General features: G+C 38.4%; 1 protein-coding gene across 11 annotated transcripts in view; it reads right to left on the bottom strand.

Annotated features, from left to right (window-relative positions):
- CRADD (CASP2 and RIPK1 domain containing adaptor with death domain) overlaps window positions 1–21,400 on the bottom strand; it is a 179,058-nt gene that overhangs the window by 64,666 nt on the left and 92,992 nt on the right. Inside the window, exon 3 of one of the 11 annotated variants that reach the window (XM_065524650.1) lies at window positions 4,937–4,991. The exons of the other annotated variants lie outside the window; for them this stretch is intronic. Within the exon in view, the coding sequence (XP_065380722.1) occupies window positions 4,937–4,991 (55 nt within the window). The remainder of the gene's footprint in view (window positions 1–4,936; window positions 4,992–21,400) is intronic. 11 annotated transcript variants of the gene reach the window in all.

Genomic DNA, 21,400 nt, shown 5'->3' with positions numbered 1-21,400 from the left:
ATTCAGGTCTGTTAGAATCCAGGTCTCTCCTTCACCTCTAAACTGTGGAGTTTATTCCAGAAGTCTAAAGCAGAAGGCCCATTGGCCAGCCAAAGGGGGCCTAAAACAGTGATTTGATAAACATGAATGAATTGCCAAAGTTTAGAAATATGAAGTTTTGCATAAAACACGGATTTGTACCTCCATTATGTCAAACCTACATCATTCATTTGTCTTTATAGGCCAGGCAGTTAATGCTTTTGAGTCTCTGACCTTTGCTATTCCCTGCTGCCTCCCTAATACTCTGGGGGTCAAGTGACTTGTTCATGGTCACAAGCCGCAGGCCTCGATCCCACATGTCCTTATTCTTGTCTGCTCTGCTACTCAGATTCTCACTGGCAACCAAACATATATATGCTTTAATGGCCTGTGAAGTGGGGTCACACCATTCTTCCACAATTCCCTTTGAAATGACTATCATGAGCTTGCATTTCTGATGAACATGCTGGAACTGCTAAGACTTCACATCTTTTTTCTTTCATTTGCCAAAAGTCCCCTATAAATAAATCACTCAGCTTCCACATATCCTCTTCTTGGTCTCCCATTCCTGTTCTGCCAGGAGCTGCCAGCAGCAGCTATGGTTGAATACTGAAGGGGAAAAGAAGCTACAAAGGAAGCCCCAGCAGAGCATCTTTGACTTCTAACCCATAGGTCAGGGGATAGGGAAGATGCATACCAGCAGGTGACTCATAGATCACACATACCAGTGGGTGACTCAAGCCACTACCCTTTGGAGTAGACACAATTTTTATTTTCATTTCGGATGTTCGTCAGAGGAAATCAGTTTGAATCATTTTCAATTATGTAAATACTAAAGCATATTTCAACCACATAAGATGGTAAAATTTTCTCCTCCTTCCTCTCAAAGGTACTAAGTTTATCAAATTAAATGATAAAACTTCCTCTCCCAGACTAGGAAAATACACCAAAAACTAGTTTGCCAATTGAAAATTATTTTTAGAGGTGTTTGGAGTATATGCATTATCAAATATAGTTCCTATTAAAAAAAAAAAAAAGCAAAACACAACATTGTACTTATTCCAATGTTTCTATATGTGACTGAAGCCAGAAACTGTATTTGTCAAAATATCATTCTTTTCAGGAAAGTACATCAAATTAATAATGAGTTGTGCCTGAAGAGGTTTTAGAATCTCAAAGTAAGCAGGCTCTGTACTTTTCTAATAAACTAATAAAGAATAGACAGCTCTTTATTAAGAAGAATCGACTTTTTATTTATACCAAAGTGGTGTTTCTTTGACATTTGTTTTTGTTTCATTTCTGACCTACTTTCTTTCTGACAGTCTTGAATGAATATCCATTCTTATGTCCTTTAACCATCTTGCAAGGTAGCCAGGCCAACTGGCTTTCGCCCGGACAGTAAATCACTCTGGGACTCTGTGTTCTAATATCAACTCGGCCAGAGATTTGCCACGTGTGCTTTATCAACCTCTCCATCTCTTCTGCTTGACTTCAGACATCTGCAAAGCTGAAAAACAGCTCTGACACAGAACAAAGGGTTTTAAGGTGCTCTGAAAGTGCACAGAGGGCCAAACCATGGCAGCTGTGGATTAGCAGGTTCTCACTTCATTCTGCTGGTGCTTGGAGACTGCACAGTGGTTAGAAGAGCAAAGGCTCAGGGGTCAGACGGCCTGGGTTTAGAGCCCAGCTCTGCCACTTATTAACTGTGCAACCTTGGGCAACTCACTTAACCTCTCTGTGCTGCGGCCACCTCAGCTATAAAATGGGACATTGAGAGTTAAACATGATTGGATATTCAACAGACTTAGTGCAGTGCCTGTCATGCCATAAAACTTAGTAAATACCAGCAATATTTATTATTCTTCCATTTTTGATGCCCTCACTGACATGCCCTGAGTGTGAGTAAAATTTTGTCATTCAGCTTGACTATATTTAGTGCCTTGATTCTTGAAGGAAACAATGTCAGAACTGTTAGTATAATTTCCTAAGATCTAGTCAGACATCTCTAGGGCATAAATTGTTATGTGGGACCAGCCATGAAGTACCGCACTGCAGGTGTTTTGGAGAGTCACGCTAAATCTGAGCAGAGGATGTGAACCCCATGCACCCTGCAGCAAGAGTTTGGCGGGGTGGTTTGCTACTCGCTCTCTTCCCTGACTGATGTCTGGTTCTGACATCCAGAGCATGACATATGACAGATGACAGCGACACGTCTGCCCATGCCCACGAGCACACCCGGGTTTTACAAAAGCCAATGTAATTTTTTCAGTAAGTAAAGAAAACAGTGCACAAGGGGTGTGCAGGATTTCACTTGTTCATTTGCTTTGACATTTTTAGGGAATTTCTTGTGATAGTCCTAAAAGTATTTTACAAACACATGAAAAATGAAATTAGCCATTTTTTCAGGCTTCTACTTCTAATAAAAAAGATGATCATATATGCTTTTGAAGAACAAGCATAAATGTTATTTTATGGCTTAAAGTTACAATGTATAGGCTTTTACTCTTTTCTGAATATGAAGAAAGTTGCCACACATTTTACTTTTATCACTGCTTGCCTTTGATGAAGTCTCTGTAATTGTTACAATAACAACCATACCTTGCATCTTTCTCATATGCAAAAAACACAAATGCTACTCCACTTGATCTATCTTTATTTACTCATTGTTTAAAATGTATCCATAAACCAAATTAAAAATAAAAGAAACTTAAAAACTATAAAATCAAAGGTCCACTCCTGGGAGCCAGCAAAAAATAAAACAAAAGAGCTCAGATTTTGGACACAGGCAGACTTGGATTTGTGGGTGAGAAACTTAGTCCCTTCTCTGCTTTGATTTCCTCATCTGTAAAATAATAATAATAATAATAATAATAATACTTATACCCATACCTCGGAAGGCTGGTGGTACCAGGACAGTCCCTGGGGGAAAATGTGGCCCAGCAAATGATTTCTTAAGAAATAGAAGGAAAGTAAAAAGGAAAGAGGCAAAAAAGGAGGGAGTAGCAGTGACTCTCCCCAAGCTATACAAATTGGGTTATAACCCAGGCCTTCTGCCAAAATTCTGCCTCTCAAATAGAATACTTCACTGTTTTTATTATGTGAATTTTCCATACGTAACAAAGTAGAGAGGAAAGTGTAAAGAACCCCCAAAAACCTATCACCAAGCTTCAACAATTACATTTTACCATTCTGATTTCACCTATTTCCCTATACACATACCTTTTTTCTTTTGAAGGAGTATTTTTTAAAGAAAGTCTTAGGCCTCGTGTAAATTCATTAATAAGTGCTTCTAAATAGATAAGGGCTTTTAAAACTCACAATACCACCAACTCAATAAAATTACCAATAATTCCTTAGTAATATGTAATAAACAGAATATGTTTCATTTTTGCATGTTTTAAAAAAAGGCATTTTTTTACTTAGTTGTTCAAATTGAGTTCCAAACAAAATTCATATCTGCAATTGGTTTACAGGTCCCTTAAGTCTTTTAACTTAACAGTTCCCCATCTCCACTTTTTTCTCATAGCATTTATACACTGAAAAAAAAAAAATAGGTCACTTGTTTTGTAGAACTTCCTACATTCAGGCATTGGCTGATCTGTACCCTTGTAGTGGTGTTTAGCATGTTCCTCTGTCTCCCGTATTTCCTATAACCTGGTATTAAGAGTTAGATGTGGATGTTTAATGAACTTCTGTTTCAGCCTCGTTGAGGGAGGAGATGTGGGTAAGACTGTTTCACAGGTGGTGCTGTTACTTTTCTATCAGATCACATTGGAGGAGCATAACTAATGTTCACCTGTTCCACTTTTAGTGATATGGAGACTGATCAGTGGGCTCAAGTGTTATCAGCCTGATTCTCTCTTAGATAGCACCAATTTTACTTGATGATTTTATCATTCATTAATGGTTGTTGCTTAGCTCCATTATTTCATTAGATGCTACAAAACTGTAGGTTTTTAAAACTTTTCTAGCACCCTTCTGCACTTATTAGCTGTAATTCTCTATAAAGTAAATAGGAAAGCAGGGGTGGATGTGAGATCTCCTTTTTAAATCTACTTTCAGAACAATGACTTGGTGCCCTAACAATCTCAGAAGTGACAAATGAGAGATTTTTTTGTTTGTTTTATTGTCTTGTGTCTTTAGAATTTTGTCATAAACTCATGGACTTTTATAGATTTTTATGTATTTCTATCCTTTTGATGCTCAAACTGTCTCATCTTTGCCCTCTGAGGGGGTCCCCTCAGGTTGGCTTCTGAATCATTCTGACACGATCCCAGCAGTCTCTCTGATGGCTTTGCTTTAGATGGTTCAAAAAGAACCTTTAAAAAAAAGTAATCAAGAGGCTGGGCACGGTGGCTCACACTTGTAATCCCAGCACTTTGGGAGGCTGAGGCGGGTGGGTTACTTCAAGTCAGGAGTTCAAGACCAGCCTGGCCAACATAGCAAAACCCTGTCTCTACTAAAAATACAAAAAAAAAAAAAAAAAATTGCTGGGCATGGTGGCATGTGCCTGTAATCCCAGCTATGTGAGAGGCTGAGACATGAGAATCACTTGAACATGAGAGGCAGGGGTTGCAGTGAGCCAAGATCACACCACTGCACTCCAGCCTGGGCAACAGAAGGAGGAGACTCCGTCTCAAAAAAAAAAAAAAAAAAAGTAATCAAGAAAGTCTTTATGTGTTGTTTATCATTTTGATATTCCATTTTCCTTGTTTCATAGCAATTACACACAGGGGCTCTTCAATAACATCTACTGATATGTGTTTGTTTATGTGCCTTATGCTATAATTTAAACCAAAAAAATGCAATCCTGTTGAAAATACCAGATGTGACAGGTATGGGAGTCAGGGAGTTCAGTGAAAAGAGCCAGGCTGTGAAGTTAGTCAGACCTGGATCTGAATTCCAGCCCATCACTTACCGACTGTGTAACTTCAGGTTTGTCATTAAATCTTCCTGTGCCTCGGTTTTCTCATCTGTAAATGCGATTGATAACAGTAATACCTATTGTGCACACCTGCCAGTAAGTACTTTAAAAAGCAACTAAATTCTCTTTTACACTACTCGGTCCTGAATAGAACCTCAAGAAATTGTAGTCACAACTATTATTGTCATTATCTATCTTGCATGCTTCAATTTATCCTTAACTATGTTTATGTTACACATTCCAGTTTGAACATCATCGTCTTTAATAAAGAGAGAAGCCAAATAGTTGAGTAGGTCTGTTTTTCGTCATATTTTAACATTATTCTATCTGCCCCAAGCAATGAGCTTAGCCTTTACTTGTTTTTCTTGTTTTGAGCATAGCTTTAAAGAGTGCTTTCTTGTTGTCTTTAACATTCTCTTCAGCTTCAGTTCAGTCTGAACTGTGCTTTGCAGATATTTTCTTACCGGTTTACACCACTCTTCTGAATTTGTTCCTTTCATGTGCTTGTCTTTCAATCTTCTATACATGTTCTCTTAATATCCAAGCCCATCAAAAGTTCCTTGTTCTTAAAATGGTTCCTGGGCCAGGCGCGATGGCTCATGCCTGTAATCCCAGCACTTTGGGAGGCTGAGGCAGGCAGATCACCTGAGGTTAGGAGTTTGAGACCAGCCTGGCCAACATGGTGAAACTCTCTCTACCAAAAAATACAAAAAGTAGCCAGGCATGGTGGTGGGCACCTGTAGTCCCAGCTCCTCCAGAGGCTGAGGCAGGAGAATCGCTTAAACCCAGGAGTTGGAGGTTGCAGTGAGCCGAGATTGCACCACTGTACTCCAGCCTGGGTGACAGAGCGAGACTCTGTCTCAAAAAAAAAAAAAAAAAAAAAAAGTTCTCTCTTTTTCCTCATTCCCTCAAAAGATGATTTTGCTTCAGAAATTTTCCTTTCTTTTTATTTCTCTATTTCCCTTTCTTGTTTTTATTTTTTATGGTCTTTTCAAGTCTCTATATGTTGAAAAATCCCTGTTATTTTTCCTTTGAAATATATTTTCCTAAAATCACCACTACCATTTGGTTATGCCCAACTTTTCTTTCTTTTGAAGTTGCCAAACAATACTATCATGTTTACTCCCGCCCAAGGTTTTAGTCAATTCCACTTCAATAAAAAATTTTTCTAGGTAGTTAGAACTAAGTTTGGAGTAGTATTTCCATCTCATTGCCTCCTCAATCTGTGGTTTAAAAAAAAAACAGAAAGGCTTTACTGGATTGAAACATCTATGTTTCTATGGAATGAAACATTGATCAGACATTGGATAGAATTAAAGTCCTCATCAATGGCTATATCTTGGCTGTGGCAATTTTGATATTTAGCTGAACCTAAGTGTGTGTAGTATCAGAATCCAACAAAATAAGACTCGTATTCACTTGTCTATGCTAACCTATAATTGTTGTTCAGGCATAACATTTTGGCTCCACTGACAAGAGAACAGGCTGTGTTTTCAAGTTAAGTCATGGCAGTTCACAGTCACAATTTCTACAGGGCTGGCAAAGGATAAAAGCTTATACCCCAACTCAGTAAGTGGTGGAAACACCTTGCTCTTTCTTACACTGTTGAGTTCTCCTGTGAATTCATTGCTACTTAGAGAATCCTAACACGAGAACACAAAAAGAAATTCTAATACAGGCCATAACTAATTACCTTTAAAATGTATTTAGGAGAAAGAATTCAAAACCAAAAAGAAGGCCGGGCGCGGTGGCTCAAGCCTGTAATCCCAGCACTTTGGGAGGCCGAGATGGGCGGATCATGAGGTCAGGAGATCGAGACCATCCTGGCTAATACGGTGAAACCCCGTCTCTACTAAAAAATACAAAAAACTAGCCGGGCGAAGTGGCGGGTGCCTGTAGTCCCAGCTACTCGGGAGGCTGAGGCAGGAGAATGGCGTGAACCCGAGAGGAGGAGCTTGCAGTGAGCTGAGATCTGGCCACTGCACTCCAGCCTGGGTGACAGAGCAAGACTCCGTCTCAAAAAAAAAAAAAAAACCAAAAAGAAAAAAAAAAAACCAACAACAACAACAAAAAATCCTGTGTGGCTATGAATAGTGGGTTAAAATTTGGCTAATAGACAAAAATAAACAGCAACTGAAATTGTCTTGCAGTTTAACCTGTCAACGTTTTATTCTTCATGTACCAAATGAGAGGAAATTACATGACAGAAAGACTGTATTTCAAGAAATCAGCTAAGCATATCAAAGTTTTCCCAAAGGCCTTGACATTGACATGAACAAAGTAAAATCTCTAAGTCTAATAAGTATAGCTAAGCTTAGTTACTCCCTACTCAGCTCCAGGCCTTAGGCTAAGAATAGCAATAAATATAAAAATATCCACCAGTTGTCATTCAACTCGTGCGCATGTGCCAGAATCCCTGGCTTCCTTTCCCTCGCGCTCTGAATCATCAACCAAATTTTCTCTCCCTGCTAAAAGTTTTTTAGCAATTCAAAATAAAATCAGACGAAAAGTTATTTCTTGGAAAGTTTTAAAAGTGGGTGAGATTCCTGTTTATGTCCTAGTCAAGCACAAAGACTAGTTGTTTGATAACCATGGTATTTTCTAAAATGAAGTTTTTAGAGAATAAAGCATATCCAGGATAGTTAATCAAACACAATGACAAAGAAAAGGACTTCTGTTTGGTCCAAAATTATTCTGCTATTAGGTCAATACTGAACCACACATGGACTGTCTTGGGCTTCTATACCAAACTGAGCAGTAGCCACCTAAAAATCTTCAAAACGGAACCATGGAGACCTCTGTTCTTTCTGAAGCTGAAAACATTGGACCTGAAAATAACTAAGAAGATTTGGAGGTCATGGTTTGATTTAGTGTATGCTACGGAGCCACGATGATGGGGAATCAGAAGCAAGGAGCAAGTTCAAAAAGCTGCAAGCACCAGGAAAAACGGGCTTTGGTCAAAAAGTGTGTTGATTTCCCTTTAATTTTCAGGGTATACTGTGAGATTAACCCTCGTTCCATTGAGCTAAATTTTATCCATCAGCACAACTCAGAGGTCACTTAAAATCGTAACTTCCTCTTAAACATTCTTATGATATTTACTAGCAAACACATTCCAAAAGAACAGTCACTTCCACTATGTAGAAAGAGCTTAATTGCTAAATTTAAAACTGACTACACTTATTCACAAATGAGGGCCTCATCTTTGTTGGTGACCCCGAGGTCTTCCTTCTCTTTTCCTTGACTCAGCAGCTGAGCTCAGCTTCCTCTCTCTGACCTTCCTTTTCCAAATGCTGGAGCACAGCAGGCATTTCTAGGTCAGCAAAGGAAACTATTACTGCCTTCCAGGAGAACAGTATCTTCTGTGTATTTGAAGGACTGAACAAAAACAACAAGTCAGAAATTCAGTGTACTAACCTCAGTTCTGACCCTGTCTAGGGCATGGCATCAACTGCCTCTTGTCTCTATTCTGTTAGGGGAAAAACCTCCACCATCCACCCCTATTGCTGATTGTCATCAGCCACCTGAATACCTGGCTCAGCAAAGCCTGGCAGAGCACCTTCCCCTACCTTCCCTGCCTTGCTGGCTATGGCACTGTCTTCCTGCCCGAACCACAGGCTCATGAGAATGACCATCTCTTCATCCTTTCCATCCCATACCATGCATTCTGCCACCACTTATTTTTTAAAATAGTTTTAATGACATAAAATTCACATATTGTAAAATTCACCCATCTAAAATATGCAATTCAGTGGTTTTTAATATATTCAGAGTTGTGCAACCATCACCACAATCTAATTTTAGAACACTCCCATCACTCCAGAAAGAAACCCTTTACGTATCAGGAGTCATTTCCCAAATTCTCCCCACCTCCAGCTCTAAGCAACCACTATCTTCTTTCTGTCTCTATGGATTTGCCTATATGGATATTTCACATAAGTATGCGTGGTATCTTATGACTGACTTATTTCACTTAGCAGCATGCTTTCAAAGGTTATCCACATTGTAGTCTTTATTGCTGAATAACACTCCATTCAGTACTTGATGAACAGTGGGCTGTTTCCACTGCTTGGCTGCTATAAATAATGCTGCTATATACAAGTTTTTGTGTGAACCTGTGTTTTTGTTTCTCTTGGCCACCACTTATTTTTAGTACCCACTCTGCTCTTTGTCTCTTCTTCTCTGGTCTCAAGTCCTATTTAAAAAGAAAAAGGCTTAGGAAATAGGCATTCACATACCCTGTGGATAGAATGAAAATGGTACTGCTTTTCTGGAGGACAATTCCCCAATATCTATCAAAATTTTAAACACACACACTCTTCAACCTAAAACTTCCATTGCAAGTCCCCTACAAATAACCCCTTTACAAGTGTGCAGATCACGATAAGGATGTTCTCTGCAGCACAGTGCATAATAAATGCAGACATTAAGAAAATAAATTTAAATACTGTTCAATAAGAATCACGGAAAAGCAGTACAGTGGACCACTATTCTGGTGATTAAAATAAAATAAGGTAGAACTATATAATCGTATGAAAGACTGTTCCATACATTAATTAAATATATCAAATTACAGAAAATACATATATTAAATGAGTTCTCTCAGATAAAAGCAGATATATTGTGTGTGCTTGAATGTCCATATAAAATTTCTGAAAAGATACTTCTTTAAAGACGAGGATTAAAGGTTTTACAGAAAGAGAAAATTACTTTGCATTTCATCTCTTTTTTGTACAACTTGAATTGTTACCATAAGGATACTTTTAGAATTTAAAATGTATATTTTAAAATAATAGAAATACTTCCTGGAATCCTCTGAAACCCTACTGTGAATCAGTTGGGAAGGGTGTGAGAAAATGAATGCCAAGGAGAGAAGAGACACACCAAAGAGGAGCTAATGATGCTGAAAGCGAACATCACCTGTTTCATAATCGACCCCTGGCAACCCTGACTCTAATCTCCAAATGGAAAGCATCATAGGATTCTGACTCCTACCCACATTCTCAGCAAGGCACTATGGTGCTATGGAAGAAAGACAGAAGTCAGACAAGCCCAGGGTACTAAGCCAAGCTCTGCCACTTACTAACTATAAAACTTTCATTCAATCCCCCTTCTCCAAAACTCCTCTTTGCCAGACTATAGAGTAACCCATGCTCTTTCACCACTATTTAGTAACTATACTTGAGATGCCAACTCCTAAGCATGTCCATCAACCCTACAAAACTCAGCTCTAAATAGTACATCTCACAGAAACCTTTCTGAAAACCAGGACTCCTAATCCAAACCTATATACGTGTTTGCACATCCTCTACACAGGTGTGTGCCCTCCTCTTCATACTGGTACTTAGTTTACTGTTATTTCATGCATCTTACCCCTGCCCCTACAAATTCTAAGGGCATGTACCCAACCAAAAACTATTGGGCACATTGGGTCTAAAACTTGCTGGCATGTGATAAAATACTGCTTGTTGATGTTTGAGCTGTATCCGGAAGGTTATTTTATTAATTATTTACTGATAAAAACTTGGCAAAATCATAGATGAATGGTAAATGTGGATAACAAATGCTCACAGGAGCACTGATCATCATTTTGGGTTTTTGTCAGTTTATTTCTTTCATTTTTCTCAATGTATATCCACAACTAGCCAAGGTTATTTACACCAACTACACAAACACAAGTGTCTGTATTTCAGGACAGATCAAATTCCCAACAAACTGTGATTCATTCTTCAAGACCCTGCCTCCGTGAAGCTTTCCCTCCCCACCCTAGCAGCTGGTCCCTTCCACCTTGTTGCTTCCTTGCTCCTCATTTCATTTAGTCATTATTGTGTAAATATTTGACACCTTCCTTAGGCTGTGAACATCCCAGTCTTACTCATCATTGCATCCATATAACATTGGATCTGTTACACATAGAATGGGACTAAAGAAAAGCTATTTAAACACACGAGTGAGTGGGTCAAGATTAATTTTCACTCTCAGTACAAATTACTGAGAAGCTGTAGAGCCTCCAGCCCTGAGGGTATATCTATCCTACTACCCTAAAATACCAAACCTCTCCTTCCCCAAAGAAAACTGAAGTCTACCTATAATGATCAGAAGAACATCCTTAACCCCCTTCCCACCTCCTAACCCATCTTCACATTCCAAAAGGCAAGGGCAACCCTATGGCAGAAAACAATGACATTTAAATGCAGACTAAATAGCAGCATTTGGGGAAAGTGGGTTCAAGTTCCAGTCCTGCCACTAAACAGCTGGATGATCTTGCATTGGCCACTAAATTCCTCAGGCCCTCAGGCTCCTCATCCATAAAAGAAGGGGTAAAACCTCTATCACTTCCAAGGCCCCCATCAGCTCTAATACTCTAGGAATCTATGAAGCAGAAAATTCATTTCATTTTTTCTTCCTTTTATTTATTCAACAAGTATTACTGTATGTTTGTGGTGGACTACATAGTGATGGACTACGTGTTTATTAAATCCATTTTGGTTTTCGCTTAAGCACAAATTTCCCAGGTTCACTTGAAAGTAGCTACGGCGGCCAGGCATAGTGGCTCACGCCTGTAATCCTAGCACTTCAGGAGGCTGAGCCCAGGAGTTCAAGACCAGCCTGGGCAACAAAGTGAAACCCCATCGCTACAAAAAATGCAAAAATTAGCCAGTGTAGTGGTGCACACCTGTAGTCCCAGCTACTTGGGAGGCTGAGGCAGGAGGATCGATTGAGCCCAGGTGGTCAAGCCTGATCACACCACTGCACTAGAGCCTGGGCAACAGAGCAAGACCCTGTCTCAAACAAACAAACAAACAAAAAAAACAAAAAAAACAACTCACATAGTAGGTATGGCTATGAGTTCTAGCCAACGCAATCTGAGTGGAAGCAATGTGCCCTACCTCCAGCCTGGCCTCCTGCACAATCCATGCTCACTCTCTCCCCTCTCCTGCCAGTCAGAGACAGATGATTCAATGAGAATTCCAAGGCCTTAGAAAATGACAAGGCCACTAGATGAAAGATGTCTGGGTCCCTGAGTGTCTGCATGGAGCAAAGCTCTCCTTTCTTCCAGCAGCAAATAACCTGTATTAGTCTGTTTCACACTGCTGATAAAGACATATCTGAGACTGGGCAATCTACAAAAGACATTTAACGGACTTACAGTTCCACGTGGTGGGGAGGCTTCACAATCATGGCAGAAGGTGAAAGGCACACCTCACACGGCAGCAGACCAGATAAGAGAGCTTGTGCAGGGAAACTCCCCCGTATATAATCATCAGATCCCGTGAGACTCATTCAGCACCACCAGAACAGCGCAGGAAAGTCCTGCCCCCATGATTCAACTTCCCACTGGGTCCCTCTCACAACACCTGGGAATTCAAGATGAGATATGGCTGGGGACACAGTCAAACCACATCATAACCTATGTCAAACCACTGAGATCTAGAGTTCTTTGTTACAGCAGAGAGCCTACTCTGACTTACGTAAGACATATTGCATATGCACTGTCAGCTTTAACCCTCTTAACAACCGGACTGGTAAATATTACTATTTATATTTTATGGATGAAGAAATTGAGTCTCAGTGAAGGGAAGCAACTTGTTCAACATCACACTGCTTCAAGGTGGCACAGGCAACATTTGAAGCTATGCATCTCTAACTCCAAAGTTCATCTTCTTCATTTTTTGGGAGATGATTGCTACCAAAGCCCCTCTACACTTCCCTCCTTGCTCCTGGGTACCCTTCCCAGTTGCAAACAGTTCCTGCAGGTGCCGCTCCTACATAAATCCACTTGCTACTGAGAAGCAGCACAGGGCACGATAAGCAGGCCTAGCTACGAAACTAGAGGCAAAGGAAGGCCACAACCAGGCTTTGCTGTCCAGTCCAACCCTGGATCTGACTCAATCAGTCTGTGAACAGTAGAAGACTGAAGCTCCTACTAAGCCCATATCTTCAAAAATATCAACAATATGCTCTAGGAAATAATCCAGAGATGACTATACTACTTTAATTTTCCCTTAAAAGAGTCAATCTAACATCATTAAGAGTGACATTTAAATGCTAATTGAAAAAGCACTGTTCCCATGTCTCTAGACAAGTATTTGCATGTTAATTAATTCTGGGCGTCAGAAGACCGGCTTCCAATATGAGGTGTCAGAGTAGAGAGTTTCTTTGCAGAGGAAGATAAAAGGCTATGGCATAGACATTATAAATTACCTGGTTTCAAGAGTTCTAAAAAGAAATAAGCTATCCTTTGCAATGCAAATTCATATTGCCTCTTTTGTAAAGGGCACATTCTAATGAAAGGACCAAAATATAGATTTCCTACTTCAATACTCTTTTAATGTAGTGCCCTCATCACAGATCAAAATGGCTTTTACCAGAACAGCGGCTAACGAGCTCATAAAGACTGTCAATATGGGAGACAGAAACCTAATGCCCTAGAAGCCAATAAACCACAAACACACTCTGAACAGTCACAAAGGATGTCAACTTGATTTTTTCAAACAACAAACCATTTCTTTCTAAAAGGAGTCATGCAAATTAGTACGAACTCACAAACCACAGACTCAGAATGATGGCCATTAGGCTGAATATTTTATAAATTAGGTTACCTCGAAAGACGATAATTTAAATAAAGCATTCATTCAACTTGCTACACTTACACTATATTTGTTGGCATTATAATTTCTATGGTATAACTTTCACTGTTGCACTATTGCTTTTCATATACGATCTCATCTTAGACCTGGAAGATAAATAAGTGTGCCCACTATACAGATGAAGACATTAAGACTCAGAGAGAATATATGGTTTAATCAAGATCATAGAGGGAAAGAGCAGTGAGGTCATGTCTAGAACCCAGTTTTCTGGATCTAATTTCTATGTTCTTCCCATGCAATTATATTATCTTTCTTCTATTTCGTTTAGTTGCTGATTGTCCCTGCTACTAAGTTCACTATTGCTATGATATTCCTAAATGTGCAGAGGACATAAACATTCAGGGAATAATCACATTTCAAACAGGCTTAACAAGGTTTTCTTTTTGTGCTCTTCCGTAAAAGTCCACCCCAGTAACAAAAGTATACTGATTAATTCATTTATCACACAGACATATGTTGTAAATACACGTGACAAGGGGTTATGTGTGGTATAGAAAGAGCAATTATTAATTAATAGGAAAATATAAAAACACTGAGCAAAAGCCATGAAAAGGCTATTCACAAAAGAACTACAAATGGCCAGATGAAAACTAGTTCACTGTCAATAGTAATTTAAAAATTCAAATGGAAAATACAGTGAGATATTCTCCAGGTTCAACAAGAGTGGGTGAACGTATTATAACTCTGGGAGAGGGTTTAAAATGATAGAACTCACTGGGGAATATGAAGGTGCATGCTGTAGGATCCAGAAATTCCAGTTTCGGGAGTCAATTCCAAGGAGACAAAAAGGCACTAAAATACATATATTTGTGAATGTTCATTGTTTACAATATTTGTGAATGTTCATTGTTTTTGTTTTGTTTCATTGTTGTAAACATAAGTTTACAACACAAGGAGATTAAATTTTTATGTTAACCAAAAAATATTCTATAGCCATTGAAAAGAATTATGTTAAAGGTAAATAACTAAAACATAAAACTTTGAATGAATTACAGAAAACCCAAATAAATGGAAAGATACTCTGTGTACAAAGACGAAGATTCAATATTGCAAAGACATCAACTCTCTTAGAGATTTGATTGTAAAAGCAATTGATCTATAGACTTAAAACAATCTCATTAAAAAATATCTGCAAATCTGAGTGTGTCTCTGTGTGTACTTGTGGACATTGACAAGCTGTTCGAAGCTGTTCTAATCTTTTCATTTGGAAATGTGAAGGATCAAGAATAACCAAGAATCTCCAGGAATTGGTGAAAAGAAGATGTAGTCCTCAGTCTACTAAGCTGCAGTAATCAAAGTATGTGTTATTAGCTCAAGGGAAATACATCAGGGGAAGAGAATAAGGAGTCCACAGCTGGACCCATTCATATATGGATATTTAATTTATGTTATGAAACAGGTTGTATGGCAGGGCAATGGGGAATGGATAGTATTTTTGTTAAGTGCTGCTTGAGCAACTGGATATTAATGTAGCATAAAACGGAACTTAACCCTAACTTTTCAACATACACGAAAATTAATTCCATGTGGACTGTAGATCTAAATGTGAAATGTAAAAGAATAAAGTTGATAAAAGATAACATAGGAGGATATCTTCATGACCTTGGGCATAAGTGAAGATTTCTTGAACAAGACTCAAAAAGTACTAACAACAAAGAGAAAGATTGGTAAGTTGGACAACATTAAAATTGGGAAGCTCCATTAACCCTATCAAGAGAGCAGGAAAGGCAAGCCACAGAGTGGAAGAAGACATTGCTAACACATATAAACAACAAAGGAACTTACATCTAGAATATATAACGTACAAATAAATGAGAAAATGTCTGACAGTTCTACGGAAAAGTAGGCAAGAGACAAATACTAAACAAATACTTCAACACGCCCACCCAAAAGACATCCAAATGGTCAATAAACATATGAAAATATGCTTATAAGTCAATAGGAAAATGCAAATTAAAATCACAAGAGACTATAACAGGTCTACCAGTTTAGATAAAATCAATTAAGACGGACAAAACTAAGTGTTGCCAAAGATAGGGAACAACAGTAACTCACATAAATTGATGATGGTATTGTAGATTAGTGCAACCACTTTCACAGTATTCCCTAGAGCTAAACACACACATATCCTATCACCTGCCAATTCCATTCCTAAGGCATATAAACAAAAGAACAACTTTGAAACCTGCACATGTATGCCAAAAGACATGTACAAGAATGTTCATAGCAACATTTTTCATAATAGACCCAAACTGGAAACAACCCCAATGGCCATCAACAATAGAATGGAGGCTTATGCCTATAATCCCAGCATTTTGAGAGGCTGGGGCGAGTGGACCACTTGAGCTCAGAAGTCCAAAACTAGCCTGGGAAATATGGTGAAACCCCACCTCTACGAAAAATGCAAAAATAATAGCCAGGTATGGTTGCGCATACCTGTAGTCCCAGCTACTCAGACAGCTAAGTTGGGGGAGGATCATTTGAACCTGGGAGGTGGGATTGCAGTGAGCTGAGATTGCGCCACTGCACTCCAGCTTCGGCAACAGAGCAAGACCTGTCTCCAAAAAAAAAAAAAAGTATATAACAAAAACAACAGAATGAGTAAATATTATGGTATGTTCTTTCATATGAAATAAACTGCAATGAGAATGAATAAACGAATAATACATGTGAAAAACATGGATGAATCTCACAAACAAATATTGAGTAAAGTAAGTAAAAAAAATAAAAAAACTACAGACATTTCATTTATGTAAAGTTCAAAAACAAACATTATAATGTTAGATTCAAAATAGCTATTATCTCTGGTGGGGAGGAAGAGGCCATGGGAGGCTTCTGGGGGTACTGGAAATATTGTTGCTTGACCTAAGTAGGGGGACAGTAAATGGATGTGTTCATTTTGTGGTCATAAACTGAGCTGTACACTTCGGATCTGCGTACTTTCCTGCATGTATGTTATATTGCCATAAAATGTTTTAATCTATATTTATTGGCTTGAAAACATGTTCATGATGTATTACATGAAAAAAGCTGCTTAGCAAATTACGTTATTCTTTTTTGAGATATATAGAGTAGAAGCATTCTTATCTAACACATTTAGGATCAGAAGTTAATTGCTTAATTTCAAAAGCTAGTGAAAGTGAGGATTCATAAAAAAAAACCACCTGCTGCCTAAAACATTTTATTTTAACTTTAACACTGAGGACTTGAGTATTTGCTGGCTAGAATTCCACATAATCTTTCCTGCATAAATCATATCCATAATCTATCTTCTTCTCTATTTTCAGTTTCAATTTCTTTAACATGAAACAAAAATTTAAATACACTTGTGAAGCAATATGAATGTTGAATCCTTTGTGACTTTTAACATTTATTTTCAAATCTTTCAGTTATTCCACCTACTTACTCTGAATTCTAGAGCAATTGTTTTAGAGATGTGTTTTTATCACATTTTGCTAAAGCATTCAACCTAATTTATTGGCAACGACTCTATTTTTATACTCATATTTCATTGGTTTATGTAATATTTAATTAGATTACAGAATTACAGTAAGTTCGATTGGCATAAACAGTACTAAGAAAAAAACAAATGGCTCTTAGTAAGCACACAACTTTGGTTCTAAGAAAGACAAATTTATTAGCAGAATGCATTTAGCCTTCAGTGTTTCCAATGTATATACTTAATTCTTTGCATTAAAAACAAGGAAAGATATACTCCAAAATATCAATACTGGTTTATCTTAATTGAAGGAGTTTTTGGTGGTGTTGAATTGAATTTGCTTGTGTGTACTTCTTCAGAAGACTTGTATTGATTGTATTTAAAATTACATCTTTTCAGGTCATAAGAAGCTTAGAGCATTCTGTGGCATACTGCTGAAGACTGGTAGTGGTTGGAGGAAGCAGATGGCATGAACCCTGCCTTCCTCTAAGTGGGTGTGAAATGTAATGATTCAGGCTTTTAAATTAAATGCATAAAGATTCAAACCCCAGCTCTGCATTTACTTAGGTGTACATCCTTGGGTGTGTATCTCCTCTAAAACTTAGGTTTCTCATCTGTAAAATGGGGATGATGGCACCTACTGCTAACAGTTGCTGTGAAAATTAATGTTATAATTTAGGATCCAAAGCCCTAAACACAGGACCTGACACACGATAAACCTCCATGAATGTTAGCTTAAAAAATGACAAGAGTATCTAATAGAGGACACAGAATAAACGTATACATGATATAACCAAATAAATGCAAAGCATCACAGCACAGCCTACTGGCAACTGAGGAAACACAAAGTGAAACAAGGGACCTGAGAGAAATGAGGCCAACCAGGGAAGGCGTTTATCCAATAGAAGAAGTGGCTCCAATTAAGGCTTAAAGGAAGTGAAGAACAGAAATGAACAGTTTAATATTTCAACCAATCTCTGGAAGGAAGAGGATATGAACAAATCTCACTTGCACATGGCTGGAGCTTGGAACATACAGAAAAACATGCAGAAACCAGATCCTTTGTGAATGTGAGATTTAGTATTTTAGAAAGCACAGGCAATGGGCTTTTTCCCTAGGACCAGACAGAAAGGACAAGGCCTGAGGGTCTGTTTGGGTACATGTGAGAGGGAGAACATCCTGGAAATGTGTCCATGCCCATTTGAATTTCTGTTACTTGAAACCACAAGTCCTTGGCACACACATTTCTATTCTAAGTTAGGCCAGCTATCTCTTGAGAGTCCCTAAAGGAAAGTTTCATTCCTTCAATCAACACATCTTCCTCTACAGTGTTCCAGGCACTGTTCTAGGCACTAGGAATAGAAGGTTGAATAAACAAGCTCAGTGCCCTCAGGAGCTTACATTCCAAATAGAAACTCTGACTCTTTATCTTCCAGCAAAAGATGGCTGATGCCATTAATACTAAAAACATCTGTCTTCTGAAATAGGTGCAGTTCTCAAGAAAGAGAAGCAATCGACCAATCACCAGGACCAGTTTCGCCTTGAAGTTAATTTTAACCTCTACTGAAGGTCAAATGAAAGCTAGAGAAAAGTATCAGGAGCACTGCCAATTCAATAAAGGGACTGCAGGGCATTGCCAGAGAAAAATCCCAGTGTGGCCAGAGGAAGTTTGAACAGTTCAAATCAGATAACACAGCTCAAAGGGCAACTCCAAAAAAGTATACTGTGACAGGTGACAATTGGGAGTCTATTAGCTTTTGTTTCAATCAGAAAAAGCAGTATCTTTAATTACGTTAGTATTCCATTATTACATTCTCATCACTAAAGGACTGCACAGTTTTGGCTAAATCAGGTGTAGCAAAAGACACTGCAATGGGGCAGGAAGGGCCGAAGAAGACACTGCATAGTGGCACAGTCTGTCTGCTAAGCTAAATCCCAGAATCTTAAGATTTACTAAGGAACACTTGGGGAAAAAGAGTCTCAAAAATAGCCAGAGACTTAGTAACTTGACTGGTATAAGCTGTCAGAGGATGAACGATGACAAGTAGAACAGGCAGGCATTTTGAGTTTTCCATATTTACCAGCTATATCTCAAAAATAAGATTTCTTGTAGAATGCTTTCCCTTCAAATATGAATAATTTAAAGGTCTAAACAAATGTTCCTCAGAAGGCAATAAACTACCTTTTTAAGGAATGTCAATTTCAATCACTTTCAAAATGCTTCTGTTAGTGGTTCTTAAATTATGCCTCCCAGGATTATTGGTTGGAGCTCCTCAAGCTGGATCAAGGTATTCTGCTAAAATCATACATGACAGTCTTTTACTAATTCACAGAAGGAAAAAAAAAAAAAAACACCTTAATAAAACGTTCTCAGCTTCAGTATTTTCCCCTTAATTTTTATCTAAAACCTGTGGCACTAACTAATGCATTTCCAAAGAATGCTAATGGAAGACATGAGAACAAAGAATAAATAAATTTTACTGGAAAAAAAAAAAGAGAGAAATAACCTGTCATGCTTAGTCCAGCACCTTGTTACCATCTACAGGTGTTACTGGAGTTGTGCTTTTAATATTGCAAATTCTAACTCAATCCTAGGAGGGCGCACCTAGGAGCCAGCTCATGCCCTCTCACCCTCAATAAAGAGGCTTACCTTCTCCCCACACAGCTGCATTGTGGATCCCATTGTAACGCATGGGGAATATTACTGATTATTGGGAAAAATTACCGTTCCAGGAAATAGACGACCTCAGGTATACTTTCTGAATCTATACTTTCGGCATCTATAAAATGCTTAGTTCACATAGGGCTAAATGGATCCTGTACTCCAAAGAGCAGTGTAAACTGCCAAGTGCTATGCAAATGTACACCGTTATTATTAGTAGTAGTATTAATATGATTTACTAAAACTTCCCTGTGAAAACAAAAAATCAGTAACTCCCGCTTGACCTCTCTAAATAACTCTTCCAAAAGCCCTTTACTCTATGAGCTGCAGGCAATTTGTGATAAAATAATGTTTCCCTTCAGGCATAACGAGTGCATCAAACTATTCATTAATAATGTCAAAAATATTGAGTCTGTTTTGCTCTCTGGAATGGACCTAGACTACATGTTAGATTTCTGATGCATAACCATGCTCAATATTTTAAATTTCCATTCAGCCATATCTCAACCACTTTCCCAGTAAGAAAAAAAAAAAAAATTCAGAATTTCTGAATTGGAGAAATTTAATTATCTCAAGTTCATTCCTCCATGGGAATTTTTTCCCCAAATAATTCAAAACTGGATAGATGCCTTTCATTTATATAAAGAGGATAAAGAAGTATGTATCCTCTTTACCACACTCACAGAAAGTTAAGTCCTATAATTTCTCCTTACAGAAAAATGTATCACAAAAAACCATTAGGAGAGAAAAAATGAATTCTATGAAAGCAATTCCACTCCCTGTAGACAAAAAAACAAAAATATGATTACTAAATATCACAAAGCGTTCCACAATTTGGAAGAAAATTGTCATAAGGATACCACCATGTCTTCCCTAGCGGGAAGGTCAATTTCCAGAGCAATTGAGACTCTTAAACCCTGTGGCCTTCTTGTTAAATGAGAGAAACCCACCCATGAAAAATTTAAAAGAAAGAAAGACCTAGAAAGAGCATGAAGAAATGTATCTGAAACTTTGAGATGACTTTATTGTATTAAAATCTATCAATAAGAGCACTAAGAAACCATCCTCTGTATACCCTTTGTCAATCAAAAAGCGCCACCAACCAACCAGCTGCACAAACGAGAAATGCTGAAGTTACCCTGGAGTCCTTCTTCTCTCTCATCTCCCACATCAAGCCCTGTTCTCTTGTATCCCTAAACATTTCTAGAATTCTCCCCCTTCCCTCCAGCAACTCTGCCATGGCCACCTCTCACCAGGGTTAGTGCAATAGCCTCCAAACAGGTCTCCCTGCCCCCAGTCTTGTCACTTCCAATTCACTGCTCACAGAGCAGCCAGAGTGACCGTTCTTAAGCAAAAAAACAAAAAACAAAAAACCCTGATCATGTCTGATCCTCTGATTAAAATAACTCCCCAGGAAAAACATCCTAAAACCATAATGTGATTTATAAGACTGTTGAAAATGTAAACCGTGCTAATGGCTCCAGCATCGTCTTGGGACCCTGGCTGGCTCTTCACACTCTGTCTGCCCACCAGACTGAATAAAATTTCCTGAACCAGCCATACCCGCTCTTTGCTTCTGGGCTGCAGGAATGATAGAACAACCAAAAGAAATTGGGTTTATTTCTCTCATTTAACAAGAAGGCCACAGGTAGGCAGCAGCAGATACTCATGAACATTTCTATGGTTTCAGAGCCAGTGGATGTTCA

The sequence above is a fragment of the Macaca fascicularis genome, chromosome 11, assembly GCF_037993035.2.
Source record: "Macaca fascicularis isolate 582-1 chromosome 11, T2T-MFA8v1.1".
Taxonomy (NCBI): domain Eukaryota; kingdom Metazoa; phylum Chordata; class Mammalia; order Primates; family Cercopithecidae; genus Macaca; species Macaca fascicularis.
Note: the sequence above shows the minus strand (reverse complement) of the source record. Positions and strands in the feature narration are given on the sequence as shown.